This window comes from Aquarana catesbeiana, linkage group LG01, assembly GCF_042186555.1.
Source record: "Aquarana catesbeiana isolate 2022-GZ linkage group LG01, ASM4218655v1, whole genome shotgun sequence".
In the NCBI taxonomy this organism is placed as follows: Eukaryota; Metazoa; Chordata; class Amphibia; order Anura; family Ranidae; genus Aquarana; species Aquarana catesbeiana.
The window spans coordinates 327,078,173-327,105,240 of NC_133324.1; the positions used below are offsets into that span (position 1 = coordinate 327,078,173).

A 27,068-nucleotide genomic window follows, 5' to 3' on the forward strand; every position below is an offset into this window, starting at 1 on the left:
CTACTGATGCGTATAATGCTCATTTGGGCGTACCTTCTGGTGTGAACGAGCCGCAAAAGATTTGGTTATGTTGTTTGTTTACATTTTTGTATACACGTGTGTTTTTTTTATTGTTTGGCAGGGGCTCTTAACCTCTTCATGCCTAAGCCTTTTTCTGACACTTGTTGCTTACAAGTTAAAATCTGTTTTCTATAAAAAAAAAAAAAAAAAAAAAAAAAATTGCTTAGAACCCCCAAACATTTTATATATATATATTTTTTAGCAGAGACCCTAGAGAATAAAATGGCAATTGTTGCAATTTTTTACGTCACACTGTATTTGCGCAGCGGTCTTTCAAATGCAATTTATTTGGAAGAAATCCACTTTCATGAATTAAAAAAAAACAAAAATGTAAAGTTAGCCCAATTTATTTGTATAATGTGAAAGATGATGTTACGCCGAGTAAATAGATACCTAATGCCGCAAACACACGAGCGGACTTTTCGTCTGGACTGGTCCGACGGACAATTCGACCGTGTGTTGGCTTCATCAGACCTGCAGCAGAGTTTTTCGGTCGAAAATCTGACGGACTTTAGATTTGGAACATGTTTCAAATCTTTCCGACGGACTCGAGTCTGGTCGAAAAGTCCACTCGTCTGTATGCTAGTCCGACGGACCAAAACCGGAGCTAGGGCAGCTATTGGCTACTGGCTATCAACTTCCTTATTTTAGTCCGGTCGTACGTCATCATGTATGAATCCGTCGGACTTTGGTGTGATCGTGTGTAGGCAAGTCCGTTTGTTCGGGAAGTCCGCCAAAAGTCCGTCAGATACACCGTCGGACCAGTCTGGTCTAAAATTGCGCACACTCGTAGGCGACAAACTACGGTACTTGCTCCATAGGCGACACTTTAAAAAATTCTACAGGTTACGGGTTAGAGGGGGTCTTGTGTTAGAATTATTGCTCTCGCTCTAACAATTGCGGCGATACCTCACATGTATGGTTTGAACACTGTTTACATTTGCGGGCATGTCTTGCGTTTGCTTCTGCGCGTGAGCACAGGGGGTGGGTCGCTTTTACTTTTTTTTTGTTTGTTTACACTGTCTTTTAAAAAAAAAAAATCACTTTTATTTCTGTCACAAGAAATGTAAACATCCCTTGTGACCATAATAGGCAGTGACAGGCACTCTTTAAAGTGAGATCCCTCCTTTGCATTTAAAAGCATTTAAAACATCAAGTTTGCCAGTTTTGAATAATGACTTTTTTTATTTTATTTTTTATAATCTTTATACGAAACAAAGGAACAAGTCACAGTAAGCATAGCCATACATGTAAGAAAAATAGAAAATCTCCAAGACATGTAGGCAAACAAAATACATCTATAAACTATGGGCACCCTCTCCTTTAGGACATAGCAACCACCTTCGAGGCATAAACAAGGACCCAAGTAGTGCTTACTTTGGCTGGGTGACCAGCTCTCGGAAGAGTCCTAGTTGTGCCAAATTTCTTCCATTTGAGAATTATGGAGGTCGCTGTGCTGTGCTTCAGTGCAGCAGAATATTTTTGTAGCCTTCCCCAGATCTGTGCCTTGCAATAATCCTGTCTCTGAGCTCTGCAGGCAGTTCCTTTTTGACCTCATGGCTTTTGCTCTGATACAGTATGCATTGTCAGCTGTGAGACTTTTTTATAGAGAGGTGTGTGTCTTTCCAAATCATGTCCAATAAATTTACGTAATTTACCACAAGTGGACCCTAATCAAGTTTTAGAAATATCTCAGCAACGATCATTAGAAACAGAAGGCACCTGAGCTAAACTTCAAGTGTTGTTGCAAAGGGTCTGAATACATATGCCAATGTGATATTTCAGTTTTTCCTTTTTCATACATTTGCAAACAATTCTAATATTCTGTTTCCACTTTTTTATTATGGGGTACTGAGTGTAGATTACTGAAAACAGGTTGAACCACTTCAGCACAGGAAGGATTTGCCCCCTTAATGACCAGGCCATTTTTTGAGATGCGGCACTGCGTCGCTTTAACTGACAATTGCACGGTCGTGCGACTCTTTACCCAAACAAAATTGACTTCCTTATTTTCCCCACAAATAGAGCTTTCTTTTGGTGGTATTTGATCACTTTTTTTAGAGCGCAAAAAAAAAAAAGCGTCTATTTTGAAAAAAAGATTTTTTTACTTTTTGCTATAATGAATATCCCAAAAATGTTTTTAAAAAACAAATTTCTTCATCAGTTTAGGTCAATTTGTATTCTTCTACATATTTTTGGTAAAAAAAAAATTAAAAAAAATCGCAATAAGCGTATATTGCTTTATACCGTCTACGAAATAGGCGATAGATTTATGGCTTTTTAAAAATTTTTTTACTAGTAATGGCGGAAATCAGCATTTTTTTATCGGGACGGCGACATTGCGGCAGGCAGATCGGACAGCTTGACACTTTTTTGGGACCATTGACATTTATTCAACGATCAGTGCTATAAAAATGCACTGATTACTTGTCACTGGCAGGGAAGGGGTTAACACCAGGTGGCGATCAAGGGGTAAAATCTGTTCCCTCGTGTGTTTCTAACTGTGGGGGGAGGGTAAGACTCACTGGAGAAGGAGAAAAATCGCTGTTCCCAATTACTAGAAACAATCTGTCTCTCCTTCCCTGACAGAACCAGGATTTGTGTGTTTACACAGAGATCGTTGTTCTTGGTCTCGTGTTGCCGGTGGGCATCAGTCCTCCGCCGTGCAGCAGGTGCTCGCGCCTGCTAAGGCTCTTAGAGGAACCGAGACGTACCTATATGGCAGTTCACGCAGGGCTGCCAACCTGCCACAGTATATGTACGTGAGTCGGTCGGGAAGTCCTTAACTGTAATATTGGGCTGCAACAGAACATTGAAAAAAGTGAAGGGGGTCTAAATACTTTATCAATGCACTGTATATTTCATTTTGATCCAATGTTGCATGATCAAGTAGTCAAACTATCACAGTATTAAGAATGGAAAGATGACCAGATAATGAAGTGGTAATATTGTATGGAACTTGCATGGTTTAAAGGTACATTATTTCTATATTGTGTGTGAAAAATTAGCCTTACAGGAAAGGGTTAGTCAGGTACAAGAGATTATGAAACCTGCTCAGAAGTGGTCTATTTCAATTATATACTTGAGTCATCTCGGTGGCGCGTTCCATGGTATCGGGTGAGCGTAAGACTCCCGATAAACCTAGGGCAGCCTTTCGCAACCTTTCTAACATGGAGGAACTCTTAACTAACGTTAAGCTCTCTGGGAACCCCTGCTAATAATATAGCTACAGCTCGGGATACATTGATGTAGACCGTAAGTAAATAATAGAATAAGGATGTGGCATACTTAACATATTGAAAACTCTGAGCTGTTTTACATGACAAAATTCTTTTCAGTAATAATAATGAAATAAAATAAATAACAATGGACAGAGAGGTTAAAATTACAGTGTTCCTTTTACATTGGTGATCAATTGAGACATGCCCCCTTACATTGGTGGTCAGTTGGAGAAGAGCTCCTTTACACTGGTGGTCTAAGGGAAGAATACTCCATACATTAGTGGAAGATAGCCAAAAAGATCAATGGTGCTAGTGGTTACTTATATATCGATATATCGGCCGATATTTGGCTTTTTTTACTTAATCGGCATCCGATTGTGCTGATAAAAAAAGCCGATTATAACTTCAGCGGGACTTGCAAATGTCTTCTGTAATAGAAGTCAATGCAAGTTGCCTGAAAGTTATCTGTGGAGAGGATTCTCTCCTCCTCTGGGCAGCCTGCCAAGTCTGATAAGAAGATACATTGTATCTTTTCAGGTTTTTATCAATGAGCTGAACTCTGTGTGTAGAAGTTCTCAGTTTAACCATTTAAAGACTAAATCTTTTCTGACACTTGTTGCTTACAAGTAAAAATCCTGTATTTTCTGCTAGAAAATCACTTAGAACCCCCAAACATTATATATATATTTTTTTTAGCAGAGACCCTAGGGAATAAAATAGCGGTTGTTGCAATATTTTATGTCACACGGTATTTGCGCAGCAGTCTTTCAAACGCATTTTTTTTTTTTTAAATACACTAATGAAATTAAAAAAAAATAAGCAGTAATGTTAGCCCATTTTTTTTCGTCCAAAAGTTTTGATTACCTGTTTTTGTGTATTTAATATTTAAGATATCGTTAATTTTTTTTTAATCTAAATTATACATACAAGTGAACTGATTGAAGGTTTGTTTTGTTTAATAAATGTTTAAATGTAAAAAATTTTCTGTATTACTTAAGGCTGGTTCCACACTGGAGCGGGCATGCGTTGACGGTAAAATGCTGTTAGTTTTAGCGGCACTTTACCGTCATTTTAGCGGCGCTATTCGGCTGCTAGCGGGGCGCTTATAAGGAAGGGGTTAAATGCGCCCCTGAAGCGCTGCTGCCGAAACGCTTTGCAGGCGCTTCGGCAGCGGTGCGCTTTCATTTCAATGGGCAGGAGTGGTGGAGGAGCGGTATACACCGCTCCAAAGATGCTGCTTGCAGGACTTTTTTTAAACATCCTGCCAGCGCATCGCCTCAGTGTGAAAGCACTCGAGCTTTCACACTGAGACTGCAGGGGAGCTGTTTTACAGGCACTTTACAGGCGCTATTTTTAGCCCACAAGCGCCTGAAAAATGCCCCAGTGTGAAAGGGGTCTAACTGTTAGATCTTATGAGATGAAGGGAAAAAAAGAAAAAAAAAAAATCGGCCTAATATATCGGCCCAAAAAAATCAGCATCTTATATCGGCCACCGCGATTTCTAAATATCGGCATCGGCCAGAGGAAAACCCATATCGGTCGACCTCTAGTTACTTAACTCAGAGGTGAAATTGCTCAAGGAATTGCCAGCAAACTCTGGAGAAAGCCTGGTGGAGAGGCTACTTTAGGGGGTACTTAGGATGCTGCTCCTTTTTTTTTTTTTTTGTGGCTCAAGAGTTGCCAATATTGGGATAAGGCCATGTGCATTAGCCTATATACGATTTAGGAATGGTATATAGGCTAATGCACATGGCCGTATAAAAATACACAGAATCTTGCTGGCAGCTTTGTACACATGTAACATCTGAGCAGCATTTACATATGTAGCAGGCATTTTTGTAATGCAATTTCTCCTTTTGGCCACAAGATGGAGAGATGATGACTTGTCCTTCCAGAAAACTCAAGAGACACAAAGTACACTGGAAAAAAGGGACGTTTCAGGAAGTGCTGAGGTAAATGAGGAGAGGGAAGTGCTGAGGTGAGAGAGTGCTGACAGAAAATCTGAGGAGAGCAGTCTGAGGTACCAGCATCTGATTGAAGAGACACATGCTGACACCAGGGACTGTGTGACTCAACAGAGGGAGAGAGCGCCATGTTTCTCTTGAGACTACCGGGGAGAGTTAGTGAGGAGAAGGGATAGAGGACAGGAGTGGTGAGGTGACGGGACTGTGCGGTGGAACTCCACCTAAGAAAGAGGGCCACACTGTCTATCGGCATCTGAGAGAGAGAGAGAGCCATGCTTTTCCTGAAACTGCTGCCAAAAGACTAAGGATAAAGGAGCCAGGAACAGTGTCACTCACACGGTCCTCCACCGTTCAGCCCAGGGACCCAACTCAGCGCCATCTAGCCTAGCGGAGATGACCTATACACCGCTTCGGGGATCACAAGACCCATCCAAGTGTCCTGTTGGCTGTTGTCCCATCACCCTGCCAGTTCAGCTACCAGCCATCCTGATCGACCGACAGGAGGTGATCCAGTGCCTTACAACATTGCCAGGAGCCTGAACCATAATTTGGGACTTCCGTTGTGTCATCACCCAGTGGATTGGTGAGCTGGTGTAAACCCAACATCTTTCTTGGCACAGTCACTGCATGCAGACACCTATTCCCCTTTCTACTGTCAGAGTATGCTTGTTTTGGAGCTGCCACATTTAGCCATTCTGTTCTTACAAACCACTACCACTAACGGGATTTCCTAGAGGATTACTGTCTCACTTTTGATTAAACCTACTCTCTGTACAAAGGGCCCCAACGTTTGCTAGCAGAAGACACTAGTACCCTTCAATTCAGGACCTGTAACATTACAGAACTGTGCTTACTGTACCTGTTAATCCATTTCTTCTTTTTGTATTGTTACGTTCAATGGTGTTTGTGGCCCAGAAGGGGCTGAGAAGTTGATAGATATTCTCTTCTTCCTCTCAGCGTCTGTGTTATGGGCATATAGATTACTGCCCTTTTCTAAATGTACCGTTGCTAAGCACTGAAGGTTGTCTTTTCTAATGTATTAATTCTTTGCAGAAAGGTTTAACAGTAACATATGCTTTAAACCGTGATAATATATTCAATCTGTTTATCACTACCAGGTGTGTGTCTGTTTTTGGTGATAATCCAAAGCCAGCATCACAGTATTTTCCACATGTGTCTTTAAATGTGTTTGCAGTAATTTAATTTAACCAGGTGTGCCAGAGGGGCTGAGGTCATTCTTGGGGTTGAGGTGGAGATCAGAGAACCCAAATTTACCAAGCGGCTAGTTTGGGGGTGGTGCTACACATGCTTACTGTGTAAATGACCTTGTTTGGCTGCCACTGCTCAGCTAGTTGCTAGGACGCAATGAAGGACATCAATCTACAATACTGACGATACATAATGCACGTGCAGGCAGCTCTGATTACGCATTATTGATATTTACACGTCGGCCCCGAATAACATTTTTACAATGCATAAATGGACGTGGAGGGGTAGATCCAGCATGGTGGCTCAAACCCAACACATCACATGACCCAAAGAACACCATCCCACCACAGTGAAATGTGGTGGCAGCATCATGCTGTTGGGGATGTTTTTCAGCATTTGGGACTGGGAAACTGGTCACGGTTGAGAGAAAGATGGATGGTACTAAATACAGGGATATTCTTGAGCAAAACCTGTACCTGTGAATTTGAGGCTGGGACGGAGGTTCACCTTCCAGCGGGACAATGATCCCAAACACACTGCTAAAGCAACACTTGAGTGGTTTAAGGGGAAACATGTAAATGTGTTGGAATGGCCTAGTCAAAGCCCAGACCTCAATCCAATAGAAAATCTGTGGTCAGACTTAGATTGCTGTTCGCAAGCGCAAACTATCCAACTTGAAGGAGCTGGAGCAGTTTTGCAAGGAGGAATGGGCAAAAATCCCAGTGGTAAGATGTGGCAAGCTCATAGAGACTTATCCAAAGCGACTTGGAGGTGGTATAGGCGCAAAAGGTGACTCTACAAAGTATTGACTTCAGGGGTGAATAGTTATGCTATTGACTTTTTCTGTTATTCTGTCCTATTTGTTTACTTCACAATAAAAAAAATCTTCAAAGTTGTGGGCATGTTCTGTAAATTAAATGATGAGAATCCTTAAACAATCCATGTTAATTCCAGGTTGTGAGGCAACAAAACACGAAAAATGCCAAGGGGGTGAACACTTTTGCAAGGCACTGTATGTTTTGTGAATTACACACCAAAGACCCATTTTTTTAAATTGTATTTTTATTGAAAGTTTATTGGAATACAGATAAAGCAAGTTAAAGATATTAAAGTCAGAGAAATCAAACATAAAAAGAAATAAAAACGAAAAATATGTTGATCATAATACAGGCAAAACTACTAAAAAGGCTATAGCCAATGACATTTGAGTGTTATCTGGGTGTATACTGGGGACATAGCCCACTGCTTCGCACCTCCTAGGTCTGTTATGTGTAACTAGATCAACAAGGAGAATGGGTGATGACAGGGTGACATGGAACTGTATGCGGGGTACTGGAGGGATTCAGGGAGCAGAACCATACTCGGAATGACCCCACACATCTCAGATCTTGTCAAACCTGTCAACAGCATCTTCTACCGTGGCTGTCATATACTCCATTCTATGTATGTCAGTAATACCTTGTAGAAACTGAGCTTGGTTGGGGGGGGGGGGCAACACAATGGAATGACTCTCTTTGTAGCTAGTAATATATAAGCAGCCAATCTATTTGAGGTATTTCCCAGACCCAGAAATGGGAGGCCCAGGAGGAGATGTAACGTATCCAGCAAAATGGGGGACTCAAAAATTTGCTGAAGCAGAGACATCGACATGGACCAGAAAGGAACAATCAATTTGCACTGCCAGAAGATATGGTATTGAGTTCCTCTGGTTTTACCATATTTCCAACAGAGAAGGAAGAGGGAGGGGTCAAAATGATGTAATGCCTCGGGGGTCCTATACCAAAAAAATAACACTTTAAATGCTGTCTCTCTGCGCCACACATCTGGATATTTTGGAAGTTGAGGTCCATATTTGGTGTGACATGAACGCCATATCCTCAGTGAAAACAACATAGGGCCCAAACAGAGGCTATGGAGTTTGGGATCTGAAAATAATGCAGGCGACCATACAAGCGAACAGGGGTGACCAGGAAATAGAGAACCCATCTCTATCTCCGTTCACCTATTCGGCGGCCTTAAACTGGACCAGGCCACCACTGCATGAAGGTGGGAGGCCAGGTAATATTTGTAAACGTCCGGGGCTCCTATTCCTCCACGGCTTCTGGGGGAAAATCTCACCAAGCTTTCTACTCTGTGACCCATCCTTCCAAATAAAGTTAAGAAACCATTGTTTAATCAATTTTAATTGGGCCATAGGGATAGGCAGGGTTTCAAAAAAATACAGTAGTTTTGGCATAACTGACATTTTCATCCAGGATATTGGGAGGGGATTCTATCGAGACAGCATGGCCTTGATGTCCTTGAACAGGGGGATTAAATTGGCTGAATATAGGGATGAGTACAATGGTGTGATTTGTACACCCAGGTACTTGAGAGATGAGGTGCACCAGCGATAGGGGTAAGAGCTTTGGAGCCATAGAAGGTCTGCAGGTGGTATATGTAGCGGTAGGGCTTCTGTTTTAGATGCGTTCATTTTGTATCCAGCATGCAGGGACAGGAGAGATATATGTAGGTTGGAAGTACATCATCCGCAAATAGAGAGAATTTTATATTCCCTGTGACGCATGGGGACCCCTCGGATGTCAGGATGTGATCTTAAAGCCTCTGCTAGGGGTTTTGGGCATAGGATGAAGAGAAGTGGGGAGAGAGGGCAACCCTGTCTAGTGCCATTAGACATTGGAAAGGATCGGGACGTGAAAGAAACCATTTGGACCTGGGATGAGGGGTTGGAGTAGAGGATTTTTAGGGCCAAGATGAAGGGACCGGGGAAACCAAATTCAGTACGGGTGGCAAACATGTAGGGCCAACCTAATCTATCAATCAATCAAATGCCTTTTGGGCGTGGAGGCTGAGGATCAAGGCAGGTCTATGTACTCTATTCAACATATCAATGAGGTCAATAGTGCGCCTGGTATTGTCACCCAAATGTCTGGTGGGAACATAGCCCACTTGGTCTCTATCGATCAGTTTTGTCAAAAATTGGGAAAGGCGGTTAGCCAAAATTTTTGTGAATAGCTTATAATCTGAGTTTAAAAATGCTATCGGCCTGTAGCTATCTGGAAGTGACAGATCTTTGTCCGGTTTAGGTATAACTGTGATATAAGAGTGTAAGAACTGCTGAATGGGGGACTCATCCTGAAGAAGAGAGTTATATAAGGATACTAGATGAGTTGATAGAATTGGGATAAATGTCTTGTAGTGGGAGTATGGGAGGCTATCTGGACCAAGGGATTTGTGGGTTGGTAGGCTTTTAACAGTATTGGCTAATTCCTTCCCGGTAATGGGGGCGTTCAGTACATGCACATCTGACCTGGTTAGTTTAGGCAACTTCAAGTCTGACATAAATGCCTCGAAAGCCTCCTGGTCAAATGGGGAATGTAGGTTGGGAGTAAGGCAGTTGTAGAGTTTATCGTAAAACTCACCAAGGACCTGGGTCATGGTCTGCGGGCAGTGTGTGGGGGTACCATCCGGTCGTTTGAGGTGATCCGGGAAGGAGAGAGAAGGCCTAGGGTTGAGCCTGGAGACCGGCATTCTATGTGGCTTATTGGAAAATTCGTAAAATTTTTGTTTTGCCCATAAGAGGGATTTATCTATGGCTGTCATGTCTAGAGATTTTATTTGGTTGCGCAGCGAGCTTATTGCCCGCAATTGAACCACCGTGGGGGAGCAGAGCAGGGAGCGTTCAGCGCCAAGCAGTTTGGTTAGTAAAGAGGATTTCAAGAGTGCTGCATCCTCCTTCATGAGCTTACAGAGATACACTGCCCCCTAAAGAATGCCTTGTAAGCCTCTCATAAGGTGGATGGACTGGATACGGAACCTGTATTTAGCTGGAAGTATTCGGTTAGCGCTTGGGAGAGTTTATCTTTGGTTTCAGGATGTTTTAGCAGAGATTCATTGAGTCTCCAGTGGCAGTTCCTGGGAAATGCAGCTGAGAGGCAAAGATCCAGGGTCAGGCGCGCGTGATCCGACCAGGTGATGGGGCCCAGGTCGGATGATACCGTATGAGGTAAAAGGGGGGCTGTCACAAGGAAATAGTCCAATCTAGAGAACATCTTATGGGGGAGAGTAAAAAGAATATTGTTTACCAGTGGGGTGTTTGATCCTCCATGCATCAAACACATGGTGGCTTTGAGTCAATTTACGAAAGGAGGTAGCCAAGGACTGTGTTGCGAGGGGTAGTGTAGAATGGAACAAAGATTTCCGATCTCGAGTGGGAGAGAGGACAGCATTTAAAATCTCCCCCAATCACCATAAAAGGCTGAGAAAAGCGTTGCAGCCGTTCAAATGTATCAGTAAGGAATTTAACCACTTGACAACTGGGCACTTAAACCCCCTTCCTAACCAGACCAATTTTCAGCTTTCGGTGCTCTCACATTTTGAATGACAATTACTCAGTCATGCAACACTGTACCCATATGAAATTTTTTCCTTTTTTTTCACACAAATAGAGCTTTCTTTTGGTGGTATTTAATCACCGTTGGGTTTTTTATTTTTTGTGCTATAAAAGAAAAAAGACTGAAAATTCGGTAAAAAAATGAAATTTTCTTTGTTTCTGTTATAAAATTTAGCAAATTAGTAATTTTTCTTCGTAAATTTTGGCCACAATTTATACTGCTACATATCTTTGGTAAAAATAAGTATAAATCGGTGTATATAATTTGGTCTTTGTGAAAGTTATAGAGTCCAAAAGCTATGGTGCCAATATCTGAAAATTGATCACACCTGAAGTACTGACGGCCTATCTAATTTCTTGAGACCCTAGCATGCCAGAAAAGTATAAATACCCTCCAAATGACCCCTTTTTTGGAAAGAAGACATTCCAAGGTAATTAGTAAGAGGCATGGTGAGTTTTTTGAAGTTGTCATTTTTTCCCACAATTCTTTGCAAAATCAAGATTTTTTTTTTCCTACAAAAATGTCATATTAGCAGGTTATTTCTCACACACCGCATATGCATACCACAAATTACACCCCAAAACACATTCTGCTATTGCTCCCGAGTATGGCAATACCACATGTGTGAAACTTACACAGCGTGGCCACATTTTGAGGCCCAACATGCAGGGGAGCACCTCTAGGCGTTCTGGAGCACCCAGGCCAATTCTGACATTTCTCTCCTACATGTAAAAATCATCATTTATTTGCTAGAAAATTACATAGAACCCCAAAACATTATATATGTTTTTTCTTTTTTAGCAAAGACCCTAGAGAATACAATGGCGGTTGTTGCAACTTTTTATCTCGCACAGTATTGCGCAGCAATTGTTTGAACGCTTTTTTTTTGGGAAAACAGTTTTGTGCTTTATAAAAAACCAAAACGGTAAGGTTGGCCCAATGTTTTTGCATAATATGAAAGATGAGGTTACACCGAGTAAATAGATACCTAACATGTCACCCTTCAAAATTGCACACTCTCGTGGAAGGGCGCCAAACTTCGCTACTTAAAAATCCCCATAGGCGATGCTTTAAAATTTTTTACTGTTTACATGTTTTGAGTTACAGAGGAGGTCTAGGGCCAAAATGATTGCTCTTGCTCTAACGTTCGCACCAATACCTCACATGTGTGGTTTGAACACTGTTTTCATGTGTGGGTGGGACTTGCGTGTGCATTCGCTTCTGCATGCAAGCACACGGACAGGGGCGCTTTAAAAATTTTTTTTTTTCTTTTTATTGTTCATTTTACTTTATTTTAGTTTGACACTTTTCCAAAAAAAAACATTTTTTTGATCACTTTTATTCCTATTACAAGGAATGTAAACATCCCTTGTAATTGGAATATGGCATGACAGGTCCTTTTTACAGTGAGATATGGGGTCAATAAGACCCCACATCTCACCTCCTAGGCTGGGAAGCCTGAAATAAAAAAAACTATCCTGGCTTCGATCGTAACGGTGAGTCGGTAGAAGCACCGGAGGGCGGCGGGAAGGGGAGAGGTCCCCTCTCGCCTCCCATAAGAACGATCAAGCAGTGGAACAGCCGCTATGATCATTCCTATGGTGTAGGGAATCGCCAGCTGAAAAAGTTGATATCTGAATGATGCCTGTAGCTGCAGGCATCGTTCAGATATCCCCGCACAAAGTCAAGGACGTCGTATGACGGCCGGCGGGCAGGAAGTGGTTAAAACTTTTTACCACTTGTACAATATTTGTCCATTTATACAATAATTCTAACACATAACATGTACATACCAAAAATGACACCCCAAAATAGATTCTCCTACTCCTCCTGAGTACAGCTATATCACATGTGTGAGACTTCCACAGCCTGGCCACATACAGAGGCCGAGTACAGCCGAGTGTGGCAGAGTATAGCCGGGTATGGCTGGGTATCGCTGAGTATGACTGGGTAGTGCGGGGTATTGCGGAGTAGTGCAGAGTATTGCGGGGTATTGAAGAGTATTGCTGGGTATTGCAGAGTATTGTGGGGTGTTGCGGGGTGTTGCAGAGTATTGCGGGGTGTTGCAGAGTATTGTGGGCTGGATGTGACTGTATTTGTCACAGAGCAGCCCACAACGCTGCTACCATCCGATCCCTCCCCCGCTCCTCCCCCTCTGTACCGATCGGTACAGAGAGGGAGGAACCGGCGTCATGTCATGACGCCGGTTTGTTTACATGTGATTGCTCCGTCATTTGACGGAGTGATCACATGGTAAACGACCGCGATTAGCCCACCGTGATGTCATGGAAGTTCTCGGGTGCGCGCCCTAGAGCAGTCCATGGACGTCCTCCCAGGATAAGCCGACCGCGCTGTAGCTGTCTTTCGGCTATGGCCCGGTCGGCATGTGGTTAATCTGACCCATATTTGGAGCACATACATTCATTGGTGTTCTAGGATTAGACAAATGGGTACCTTGCAGTATTATATAACGACCGTGGGGATCTAAATGGGTGGACTTGATATGGAGAGGACAGGAGCATCTGATCAGCACTGCAACCCCAGCCTTTCCAGATGAGTCAGATGCCATATAAGACACCGGGAAATACTTAGAAGCAAAAGTCTCCTGTACCAGGATCACATCCGTTCCGGAGGCCCTGAACTCCTTTAAAGCCATCCATCGTTTTTTGATGGAATTCGGGCCTTTCAAGTTATAAGACAGCAGTTTCAAAGCCATAGTATAGACGTTAAATTTAGCCAGTGAACCTTCAGTATAGTGGGCAATAGCCCATCAGTACAGACACACATATATAGCCTTTTAACAGGTAGTAATCTATTATGCCACATAGAGTAAAAAAACTGATCAACGTTAATGCAGGAAAAAAAAGGAAAGAAAACGACAAAAGAAAAAAAAAAAAAGTCCAAAAAATGGACCAAAAGAAATATTGCAGCGTTGTCACAAGAAGGCCGGTTTGGCCCAAAAAACACAAGAAATGTAAACATCAGGTGTAGACCTGAGAGGCATCCACGTCCTCGGGAAACCTCGGCCACAGCCAGAGGACATGTGGGGGAGCAAAGCGGTCTCCAAAAAGGAGGAAAACGTGACGTTCCACCACAGTGTTCCGCATCTTATCAAACCTGGAACTCCTCGGAACTTTGTAGAAGTTTTCTAGTAGAAAAAACAAAACAAAACAGTTCAAGGCACCTCCATGGGTGACAAAAATAGAAGGCGAAACAGTCCCTTGAAGGGGTTGACAGGGAGTTGGGTTCCCATGTGGGAAGAAAGAAGGGCAAAAAGGATGACTGGGGTAGGTCAAGTAGGTAGCCTGGGGTAGCACTGGGGTGTGGAGTAGCCCCTCGATCCCCTTCCTCTCACTGGTGTCCAAATCTTAGAAGGAGCCGGCGGAAGGCGTGGGGTGGCAGGTGAAAACTGACCTGCAGGCAATGGTGGGAGGCCTTGGCGCTTGAGAAAGGCATCTCCTTGCAGATCTCGAAGGACACGGACACCATCCTTAGTGACACTGAGGCGAAAGGGGAAGCCCCAATAATAGGGGACCTTGTGTAGTTGAAGGTGAGAGGTGATGGGCCTTAGTGATCGGTGTTTGGCCAGGGTGATTGGGGAGAGGTTGTTAAATAGTTGAATTTTGTCTCCCTTGTATTCAATACTGGGTCGGTTGCGACTGGCCAAAGTAAGCGCCTCTTTGCTTTCATAGTAGTGGAACCTTACCACTATGACACAAGGTCTGGCCCCCGCTGGGGGTTTGGGGGCCAGCGCACCAGTCTATGTCCACGATGTCAGGTGCCAGGGTGTTGAATAGGCCCAGAAGTTAGGGTCTGATGATAATTTCAGCCACTTGTTCCGGGATGCCACGGATTTTGAGGTTTTGTCGCCGTTCTCCAGGTCCTCTTGCTGGAGCTGGGATACAGAATTTTTAAGGAAGTCCTTCTCTTCTAGAGCCTGAACATTGTGAAAAGTTTCATCAAACTTTTTTCTAAGGCAGCTGTGCGCTCGCCCAGTAGGTCTATCTTACCCCTGAGTTCTCTGGAGATCTTTCCCATCTCCTGGGCAATGCTCCTGGTGAGCTGTTGGGCCAGAGCCTGGAGTTTAAGATCCAGCATCTCGGGTGTTAATACAGGCTGAGGAGAAGGGGAGGTTATGTGGGGGGAGAGCCATCCTCCGCCATCAGGGTACTGACGTAATCCTCCGGGTCTCCCTGTGAAATCGAGACCGGGGATTGGGGCCTAATCAGATAGCTATCCATAGTGAGGAGGGCCACGGTGTTTGTGTGTCTCGGTAGTAGGGTCGCTGGTCCCCAGTTTTTCACATGTAGTGCTAGGAGGACTGAGGGGTCGTGGTAGCTTACCCCCGTTGCAATCGGTTGCTGTTGAAGCTGTGCAGGGGCTGCGGAACACGGAGCAGGACTGGAGCTCATGGATCACGCGTCCGCCATTTTGAAGAGCCGCACAAGCGCCTCCTGGATATATTGCTTTATTTGAAACCTTTCAGGGAAAAGATAGGTCTCTGAAATAGCAGTACTTTCTGCCAGCTGGAGGAGCCAAAAATACAAATTAAAAGGGGCCTTTAAAAAAAAAAAAACAATCTAAAAGAGGAAAAGAATCCTAATGCTAGCAGCTTTAAAAAAAAATGTCCCTTTCCCCTCCCACCTATTCTGCCTAGCCTGTGTATATAAGAAAAAAGTGATGGAGGGGAAAGGACATTTTTTCCTTGTCAAAAGAAGTTTATTGAGTATACAATATTATAAAGATACATAAAATAAGTTTACAAGGATCTATAAAGTAAGCTCATTGTTTTACAGTAGGGTTTATATAGGTAAATATCATGAAATTTCAAATATTAAACATTGGGTTCACGTAAACCTAAATTAAAGATATATATCATTTCCTTAGTTACTTTTGTAGGTATTTAAATGATTTATACCTACTATACATATTGTTTACAGGTAGAGTGTATATGGGTCAAATAAATTCTGATAATGAGCTTTAATCGTAAGGTGGAGAAAAGGAAAGAGAAAGAAGAAAAAGGGTAGAAAGGTAGAGGTATGGTCCACAAGGTTGTCCCGCTCGTCAGTTTATTATTCTTTTTAGTTCTCTTTGAAGCCTTAGAATGGGTGTCTCTGTAAGTCATTTAATCTGTTACCATGGCAACAGGACAGAGTCATTGAAGTTTGACAGGAACTGTTGTTTTATCCAAGGATGCCAAAGTTTTTCAAATTTTGGAATTTGATTTTGATCGATGGCTACCATCTTAGCATGGGACATTGTATTATTCATTCTGTGAATTGTTTCTGCTAGTACCAATGTAGGAGATTTCCATGCCTTGGCCACTGTTTGTTTTGCAGCCGTTATTAGTTGGATCATAAGTTTGAATTGAGAGAGTGTTAACCATTCCGGTTTTAGATTAAGTAAAGTTATATATGGATCTGGTTGTATTATTTTTTTAAATATTTTAGATGCAATCACGAAGACTTCCTTCCAGAAGGTTTGGATTACTGGGCACGTCCACCATATGTGTAAATGTGTGCCTATTTCTGGGCATCCTCGAAAACAAAGAGCTGAGGTATTAGGTGAATATTTTGCCACTCTAGCGGGTACAAGGTACCAGCGAGTTAGGACTTTATAATTTGTCTCCAGTGCTAAGATGTTGGGTGAAGATGACTTAGATGTGAGCCATATGTTAGACCAGTCCGTGTCTTCTAAAGTTCGTCCCAGGTCCTCCTCCCACCTCTGAACGTAAGAGGGTCTATTAAGATTTGCTACTCCATATAATTGATTATAAAGTGATGAAATTGTACCTTTAGCAAATGGATCTTTTGTACAGATTGATTCAAAAATGGATAATTGGGATAATGGTGTATCCCCCTTTATGAATGGTGTATAGAAATTTTTGATTTGGAGATATCTAAATATCTCAGAGTTTGGTAGATCATATTTTTCTCTAAGCGATGGGAATGAAAGGAATGATTTAGATGCTATGAAGTCATTTAGTGTCTGAATGCCTGATGTTGTCCAAGCTTTAAAAGAATTTGGGTAGATCCATGCCGGATAAAAGGCCGGATTTCTGATAAAAGAAAGGAGAGGATTGTGTGGAGATTGTAACTGATATTTGGTTTTTAGTTTATCCCAGAGAGATAAGAAGTGTTTAGTTATGGGATTATGAATTTTAAAGCGGTCTTTAGGATCAAGCCATAATAAGTTTGATATTAATAGAGGGTCATTTTCTGAAGCCTCTATAAATACCCATAATGGGATTTCCTGTTTTGCATGGTATTTGGACAGACTGGCCAAATGTGCTGCTCTGTAGTAGTTAGTAAAATTAGGGTATCCCAGGCCTCCTTTATTTTTGGGAAGATGTAGTGTGTGTATAGGTATACGTGGTTTAGAAGAGCCCCATGTAAACGAAGTTGCTCTTTTTTGTACTATTCTCAAAAAATAGGAAGGAATTGGAATAGGGAGGACTCTGAATAGATAAAGCAATTTGGGTAGAATAGTCATTTTGATTGCATTAATCTTCCCTATCCAGGATAAAGGAAGTTGCGACCATTGTTTTATTAGATTTGTGATCTGTCTTAATACAGGAGGATAATTGGTTGAGAATAAGTCAGAATGAGATGCTGTTAAATGAATTCCAAGATATGGGATTGATTTTTCTGCCCATGTGAATGGGAGTGCAGCCCTAGCCGGGATCAATTCCATGTTTGTGAGTGAAATATTAAGCACTAGGCATTTCTTAGGATTAATCATAAGGCCGGATAGGGCTGCAAATCCATCAAGAGCTGGTATTAAGTTAGGACCAGAGACCTGTGGTGATGATAGAAAAAGTAATATATCGTCTGCAAATATACATAATTTGTGTGTAATACCTCCTACTTCAATGCCAGTTATAGTTTGGTTTGTTCTGATGTATTGGGCCATGGGTTCGAGTATAAGGGCAAATAATAAGGGAGATAATGGGCAACCCTGTCCGGTACCTCTTTCGATATTAAAGGCATCAGATTTGTATCCAGCATATTTTATATAGGCTTTGGGTTTATTATATAATGCTTTGATCCATGTTAAAAAGTGGGGTCCAAAACCCCATTTTTGTAATGAATATTGCATATATTGCCAGGATACTGTGTCAAATGCCCTCTTAATATCGAGAGATAGAAAACATAAAGGGATTTTCCATTTTTTTAGCAATATGTGCCAATAACACTGCCCTGCGTATATTATCGCCTGCCTGTCTATTTGGCATGAAGCCTACTTGATCTCTATGTATTAATTTTCCTATAATGCTATTGAGGCGTTTTGTTATTATTTTTGCTAATAATTTAATATCAAGGTTTAACGGAGAGATAGGCCGATAATTCACACAGGAAGTATCATCAGAAAGGCGTTTTGGGATCATACAAACAATTGCCATTAGTGTTTCTTGCCGAAAAGAGTGTCCATCTAGAAGTTTGTTAAAAGTTTCAGTGAGAATGGGAGAGAGCATTTCTGAGAATGTTTTATAGTATAAAGCCGAGTAGCCATCTGGGCCTGGTCTTTTGTTAAGTTTTAGGTCTTTTATGGCGTTAGCAACTTCATCTATAGTTATAGGCTCATCCAAACTGCTTTTTTGATTCTGAGATAACTCAGGTAAGGTTATTTTTGAGAAGAAGGATTCAGCCTCTGTAGGATTAAATTCATTGTTTGTCTTGTATAAAGTTGCGAGATGTGAGTGAAATTTATGGACTATTTTAACTGGATTACAAGTATAAACATTTTTTGATAATTTCAAACGTATTGGTTTGAAAGATTTGTTAGTTGAATTTAATGCCCGAGCCAAATATGTACCTGGTTTGTTTGTATTCATGTAGAAATTGTGTTTGGAGCGTTTGAGGGATTTATCAACTGACTCAGTGAGAAATAGATCGTATTCCAATCTAGATTTTTCCAGATGAGATTTTGTACTCTGAGATGGATTATCTTGGAATGATATGTAGGCTGCATTAAAATTGAGTTCTAGTTTTTTTGCTAGATTTTTGCGTTCCCGTTTAAATCGTGCCATTTGTCTTTGTATTGTACCACGCAAGACAGGCTTATGAGCTTCCCACAGTGTTATTGGGGAGATGTCTGTTGTATTATTAATTGATATGTATTCCTTTAAAGCTTGTTCAATGGCCATCTGATGTAGTGGGTGTTTGAGCATTATGTCCGGTAAGTACCACGTTGGGTCATGCGCTTTTGGTATGGCTGAGGCTATAGTAGTGTATACTACATTATGGTCAGACCACGGAATCGGAATTATATCTGATGCAATAATTTCTGGTATCATTCCTATTGTTAGAAAAATATGATCTATTCTGGTGAAGGTTTGATGAGGGTGCGAGAAATAAGTGAATTTCTTTTTCTTTGGGTTACTTTCTCTCCACGAATCTACCAGATTGTATTTGGAAAGAAGTTGAGAAAAAGGTAATCTAGAGGTTATTTTGGATGGTGTAAAAGGTGATTTATCTAGAAATGGGAGGAGGACCTGGTTCGAATCCCCACACATTATCACTGTTCCTATTTTGTGTGTATTAATCACTTGTAATATATGTGAGAGGAATGGTGTAGGTTGTTTGTTAGGAGCGTAGTAGGAAATCACCGTGATTGCTGTATCCATTATATAACCCATGAGTATCAGGTATCTACCTTCTGGGTCTTTAATTTCTGATGATAAGGTGAATGGTGTGGATCGGTGAAATGCAATTAGAGTTCCCCTTTGCTTGGTACAGGCAGAAGCCGTGTAAATTTGTTGATAAAAAGGAGAAATATATTTTGGAGTAGAATCTTTGGTGAAGTGTGTTTCTTGGAGGCATACTATGTGAGCCTTCTTGTTATGGAAAGTACAGAAGGCTTTGGTCCTTTTTTGAGGGATATTTATTCCCTGAACATTCAGGGAAAGTATATTCAGTGGTGCCATGGCAACAGATCAAATAGTTTTGACTTACTTTTTGTTATGCAGAGCTGACTGCGCAGATCAACCTGTGTGGACTGAAGAGATGAAAAGATAGAAAAGAAACCAGTGAATTCTGGAGTAAAGAGTAAACAAAAAACATATGAGATTAGATGATACATTGTATAAATTATTTTTTGCAAGTAATCACAATTTACCCGTGAAAGAGAATAAATATCTCTCTCAGGGGAATAAGTGCCTTCGTCACACTCCCACATAATATGGTTGGGAGAATGAGGAGGGCTAATGGGGGTACACGGATCTTCCGCTTACAGGAGAGAGGTGCTATGTCAAAAGACATCAAAATGATGTTTCATTCATTGGAGTGCAGAATATAGTTTTTGTTGAAATTATTTATTCCAGGGTGGTTGTATATGGTTAGTCTTGCCCTAGGCTAAATAATTCAGTTAGAAAGGTACTGTTAATAACTTTGGTATTGATGAAGATATTTTGAATTATTTTGGGATTTTAACCCTTTTAGAGTAAACAATTACATATTTTATTCATATGTAACTGTTTAGATATGTTAACTCATAAAATTGAGGTTGTATTGCTTCAGATTAGAATAAACAAAAATATAATTCTATGAACTAGTTAGGTAATAATATATTTGTTTTAAGAAAAAAAAAAGAAAAAGCTTCCATTACTTCTGGATTATTGAACATATTTGTTCTAAAAAGTAATAAATCTATTGTTATTACCTGATTATATATAACTGAACAAGAATTTCCTTATTTCACTTATATATTCTAAGGCTATATGAATCAGAAGCAATAAGAAATATAACTGGAATGTAACATGATCCCACACAGTGTGTGACTATCAGAATGCAGTTACATTCAGTTATAAATACAGGTTTTTTTATAGAGAACCATCTCTTAGTATAATAAATGAAGAGATATCAGGAATTAGGATGTCAGTCCATTGAATCTTCTTGGTCCATGGATGATGCGGCATAACGGCCTCTTTTGTGAGAATGATGATTCCCATTTTGTTCTGGAATTTTCTGGGTGCTGCCTGAAGGTGAAGATGATGCCATTCTTCTGCGTGTGGGAGAATTGCTGCTTGTGGGTTCTGTCAGATTTAATTTTAAAAGGGTTTGTTGTAGTTCATCTGCTGATCTGCTTTTGTAAATTGTACCTTGGTGGTTAAATCTGACTGAAAAGGGGAAGCCCCATTGATACATAATGTTGTGGCGTTGCAGTTCCATTAGTTGGGGTTTCATGGATCGTCTTTTAGTAATAGTAAGTTGGGATAGGTCAGCAAAAATTTGATAATTGTGTCCTTGAAAATTAAGTTCCTTTTTTTCTCTTGCAGCAATTAGTATTTGTTCTTTCGTTCTGTAATAATGAAATTTTGTGATTATATCACGTGGGGGTCCATCTTTCTTTTTGGCTGTGAGAGCTCTGTGTACTCTGTCCAGTTCTAAACGTTCAATAGGGATATCTGGCTTTAGTTCTTGTAATAGAGCAGTAATAGTAGATTGCAGGTCTGTCACAGTTTCAGGTATTCCCCTTATGCGCAAGTTTGAACGTCTGGCTCTATTTTTGTAATCTTCGAGCTTAGTTTGAAGTATTAAATTCTCTTCTTTTAATTGTTCCAATTCTGTTATATTTTCTTGGGTTGTAATTTCAATTTCATCCATTTTTATTTCTAAGGCTGCGGTGCGGTTTCCCAGCTCTCTTATTTCTTTGGTTAGGCTTTTTGTTATTTGGTCTGAGGTTTGTTTTAAAGCCTTATGAAGCATCTTTTCAAATTGTAATAATATTACTGGGGTTTCTGAGGAGGCTTGTGGAGAAGTTTGTGAGAGGATTTGTTCTGTATCTGACTCAAATGGACAGTCTTGCTGTGACATTTTCTGTCTGTGAGAGCGCCCTGATGCTGTATCTTGTGAGGTGACTGGAGCTGCTTCAGCTGCAGTGAGTGCCTGTGAGCTCTTTGTGAGGTGATTTTTATTTCTGCCACGGTTTCCTCCCAGTACCATATTTCCTGCCCAAACTTTCACAGTTTGTTCCCAGGGGCAAAAAGGTTCAAATGGATACCTTTTGAGCCTGCAGGCTCCGCTTTGTCCTTCTCTTCTCTCCTCAGAGGTGTGGAGCTCTAACAATGCATGTCTGCTCCGCTAGGCTCCGCCCATCTCCCCCACTGGAAAGGACATTTTTTAAGTTCTCTCTGGGGCCTCTGTACTTTACTAAAATTTAGGCTTAGAAGCACAAGAACATTAAATGCATCCGACAATATAAGCTCTTTACCTTACCTTTCTGAACATGTGTAAACCTTTGTATTTGTTCCCACCGTTGTTTATTCATTTATTGGAGATTATCCTTTGGTTTATTCTACATTGGGTATCAAAAATAATCACCCCCTTTTAAAATCACATTTCGTTGCTTTGCCTGAAATGAAGGCAGGAGAAACACTGAGGCGTTGCGCTGGCGGGGCGTTAAGAAAAGTCCTGCAAGCAGCATCTTTGGAGCAGCTTTTGGGCGTTGAAAAAACGCTCCTCTCCATTGAAGTGAATTGAAAACACTGTAAAAACGCCTGAGTAGCGCCTATCATCCGCCCTGAGCTGTAGAAAATTCACATGATCTCACAAAAGGTAAACATGCAAGCAGAAAAGAGAGCATCTACAACAACAGGACTGAACTTGTGGGAAGGTCAGAATGATTAAACAGACCGTCAAAGTGCCAAAAAAACAAAATTAAAGTGCCAAAAAAAAAGAATTAATCCCAGAAAAATGAAGATTTGAAGTAAAACAAGACACTGCTTGTTTTACATGATATCACAAAGGATAAACATGCAAGCAGAAAGATAGCATCAATAACACATGCTTCAATAACGCTTGAAAAATGCTGTTAAAACGCCTGCAGTGGTGCGTTAATTTTACCGCTAACGCTGTAAAAACGCGGTAATAACGCTAAGGCATTTTTAGGGCGTTTTTGAAGCGCCTTGGTGTGAAAGGGGTCTAACTGAACTTGAGCAGTTCTGCAAAGAAGAGTGGGCAAATATTGCAAAGTCTAGATGTGCAAAGTTAGTAGAGACATATCCTAACAGACTAAAGAATCCTTTTTCCAACTCAGTGAATTTGTTTTAGAAGGGCTTTTTTTCTGTCATGATGGTGTGTTATCTTTAACTTGGATGTTATAGGTTGCACTAAAAACATATGTCTGCCTTCATTTTAGGCTGCAAAGCTACAGAATATGATTATTTTACAGGGGGTGATTCTTTTCTATACCCAATGTACTCTTGTTTTGTAATAGAAACTGTTGGACACACATCTTTATGTGTATATACAATGTTTAGTGTTGATTAGATATTTGTGCTATGATAGAATTTTTCTGTAATTTTCAGTGATAGTATTTGAAGATGATATTTGACTCTTTGTTTTTTAGGCTATGCCAATGAAGTTGGAGAGTCTTTTCGTGCCTTGGTGCCTAAAGCCCTAGTTTGGGCAACCTATGGTGTGGCCACAGCCTATGTTACTGCAGATGCTGCAGATAAAGGACATAAAGCAGCAGAGGTATCCACAGTTTTACAGCATTAAAGATTAAAAATCACAATAGTAACTCTTCTGTTATGAGATAGTATTGTTCCCTGTTTCTGCCAATTGTAGCTGAAAAACAAGCTGCTCTGTCTTATTTAGATAACCCATGGCGATTTGGGAATCATTTGTCATGTGTTAAATGATCCTTAATCATACATTAAGGGGCACAGGATGCAGCAATGAGGCACATCGGGTTATTTTGCTACCTTCAAAATAACCCTTCCCATTCCCAGCCTCCCTCGGTTTTTGCTAGTGTCCTTTGTGAACCGACATCTCATCTCTGAGAGAAGATAACAACATTTTTTTAGGGTTTTTTTTTCAAGATTTCTTTCATCTAGCCGATTTTTTTTTTAATTGGCTACAGAGCCAGAAGGGGCACATTTTTCAGCTCATCCTCGGCTTTGCCACAGAAAACGTACTCTGCCGATTAGAATCAGGGCCAGCCTGTAATGTGTCTTTTGGCACTGCACTCTGCTGAAGGTGCTCGCGTAGGTACTTAAATGCAGCGTGTTGGAAAGGCCACAGTGTGCTTTACAAGTCCAAGGCCATGGTGCCCCCATCTGTTGAAACCCTGTCTCTGAAGATATCTTAGAGGGTAAGCCTGCCATGGGAACGAAGACGATCGGGAGTGTCAAGCTCCTTGGATCTTTGCCTGTGGGGGGTGCTGCAGGGCTTTTAATGGACCTTATCCCAGCTAGTAGGGCTTTTTGCCCTTGCTTATAGGGAGCCTGTTTGGTGCATACAGTACTAGTTTACTCTAAGTAGTCAGTCTGTAGCAATACTAATGATTGCGCAGCTGGTGGTGAGAAGAGTTAGCTGCACCAGTGTTTAAAATGGACACTTGAACCGCTTTTTCAATGGCTGTGTGGGCTCTGGGCCCTCCTACTCCTGCATTAGTCTCCTCTTTTGGGGCCATACTGCATGTGTGTACCATCTTTTCTGGGTACACAGACTTTGCTGCCATCCCAACATCTCCTCTACACCTATATCAGATCTAAAATCCTCTGGGCATTACAGGGACTCCTAGCTGCCATGCTGATCACAAACTGTATTAACCCTTTCATGACTAAGCCTATTTTTGAAATTTGGTGTTTACAAGTTAAAATCCATATTTTTTGCTAGAAAATTACTTAGAACCCCCAAACATTATATATATATATATATATATATATTTTTAGCAGAGAATCTAGAGAATAAAATGGAGATTGTTGCAATATTTTATAATCACACGGTATTTTGTGCAGCGGTGTTTTAAACGCAAATTTTTGGAAAAGGGACACTTCCATGAATTTTAAAAAATCCAAACAGTAAAGTTACCCCAATTTTTTTGTATAATGTGAAAGATGATGTTACACCGAGTAGATACCAAACATGTCATGCTTTATAATTGCACGCACTCGTGGAATGGCGACAAACTATGGTAGCTATGAATTTCCATAGGCGACGCTTTAAATTTTTTTTACGGTTACCAGGTTAGAGTTACAGAGGAAGTCTAGGGCTAGAATTATTGCTCTCGCTCTGACGATCGCGGCAATACCTCACGTGTGATTTGAACAGCGTTTACATATGTGGGCGCGACTTCCGTATGCGTTTTCTTCGCTGCGCGAGCTCGCGGGGACGGGGGCGCTTTAAAAAAAAAATTTTTTTTATTTATTTTTATACTTATAAATTGTGTTTAAAAAAAAAAATGTTTTTTTTTTTACTTTTATTGCTGTCACAAGGAATGTAAACATCCCTTGTGACAGTAATAGGTGATGACAGGTACTCTTTATGGAGGGATCGGGGGTCTAAAAGACCCCCGATCCCTCCTCTGCACTTCAAAGTATTCAGATCGCCGAAAACGGCGATTCTGAATACTGTGTATTTTTTTTAAATTCGGCGCCATTGGCAGCCGAGTAAATGGGAAGTGACATCATGACGTCGCTTCCGCGTTTACATTGAGAAGGCTGGAACGAAGTCGCCCACAGCTTCGTTCCAGCCCGCCCACAGCCGCCGGAGGCAGCCGATTGGACACCAGGCCTCCCGATCGCACGGGAGGCCCGGTAAGAGGCTCCTCCGGTATAACAGCAGAGCGGCTTTTAGCCGCATCGGTTGTTATATACGGATAGCCGATCTTCAGCTGCGGGCATCATCCCGGTATAACCCCCAAAAGCCGAGTACGCACATCTGCGTACGGTCGGCAGGAAGGGGTTAACCCTTCCTGAATACCCTTGTTGACGGTCTTTCGCTCTCTACCACAGTACAGCAGATCCTGTGTGCAAGAGCAGTGGTCATGGGAGCATGGAGGACTTGCAATCCTCTAACAATGCCAGGGGGCTCTTGCAGTGTCCCCTCCAAAGGACCAGATACCAATAGCCTAAATCGCTGCCCCCTACCCAAATCCTTCCTTAGTATTTTCCTGGAAGATATTCTCAGCTGGCATGTCTTGAGTTTCCAGGCAAAATTACAGACATAATAGCCACCTCCGAACACAGGGGCCACGTGCATCCACCTCTAAATTTCCTAAGGCTTCAGTTGCTTTTGCATAGTCAGCCAAGGATGAGGAGTTTGAAGAATTGGTACACAAGGCGTCTCAGTCTGCAAACAATACTCCAAAACACAAAGGCATTGTACAGTTTTAAATGTTTTTGTTATTTTAGTACGGTTATATTGCCTGTTCATTTGTCTTCCTTTTTAGTAATGGGCTTGTGTTGTGGCTGTAATTTTTTTAGTGTCATGACTGATCAAATCCCCTATGTCGGTGTATTAATTCACCTAGCTTGTCCCTATTTGCGACTTCTTCCAGGTCACACAACTTCCAATTTTTTTTTTTTTTTGTGAACTAGCAATATTACCAATTTGTTGTCCTTCCATTTGGCCTTTCCACTGCTCAGCGGGCCATCAAGGCGCTATCCCCTGTTCTTGCTCTACATCGCCCTCAAGGCATACCCATCTTGGGATCTCTGGACAACCTTCTTCTGAGGGACGTCATCTCAGGCTCGGTCGGCCAATGTTCAATGGACTGCGCAGACCCTACAAAGATTCAGGCTGTGTCAAAAAACATGAATCAGACAGACAGGAGTACAGTTAATCACACTTGTTTATTAATAAAAGTAAATAGAACAAACATAGTCAAAACATAACCAAAGTTCGGTAACCGAAATGGATAGTCAGACAAGCCAGAAAGTCAGGAAGCCAGGAATCGGTGTAGTGGAACAGCAGGCAGGAAGTGGAGCTAGAAGGAATGTCAGCCGAGCAAGTTTTTAACAGGAAAGCAGGAGATAGTCTCTGTGATGTTGACGAAGGCAGAGAGCTGGACTGGACGGCTTAAGTAACCAGGACTGATGAGCAGGATATCATCAACAGGTGAGTCACTGTGGAGACATAGGAGCTGGCAATTAGCCGACAGCTGAGCGGCCAGCTCAGAGAAGGAAGGGCTGAGCCCAAGCCCTGACAGTACCCCCTCCTCAATGACCCCTCACCCTCGGAGGACCACCAGGCTTGAGGGGAAAACGTCTATGGAAATCACGGAGGAGCACAGGGACATGTACGTCCAAGGATGAGACCCAAGAGTGTTCCTCCGGAACGTACCCTTTCCAATGCACCAGGTACTGTATGCGCCCACTACCTATGGGAGTCAACAATAGACTGTACTTCATACTCCTCATGGTTCCCAACCTGTACAGGGTGAGGACGTGGCACCGAGGTGGTAAAGCGGTTGCAGACCAAAGGTTTTAATAA

General features: G+C 41.6%; 1 protein-coding gene across 1 annotated transcript in view; it reads left to right on the top strand.

The window, feature by feature from the left end:
- MTFP1 (mitochondrial fission process 1) overlaps positions 1–27,068 on the top strand; it is a 72,796-nt gene that overhangs the window by 19,672 nt on the left and 26,056 nt on the right. The window contains exon 2 of the mRNA XM_073630931.1: positions 23,197–23,324. Coding sequence (XP_073487032.1) covers positions 23,197–23,324 — 128 coding nt within the window. The remainder of the gene's footprint in view (positions 1–23,196; positions 23,325–27,068) is intronic.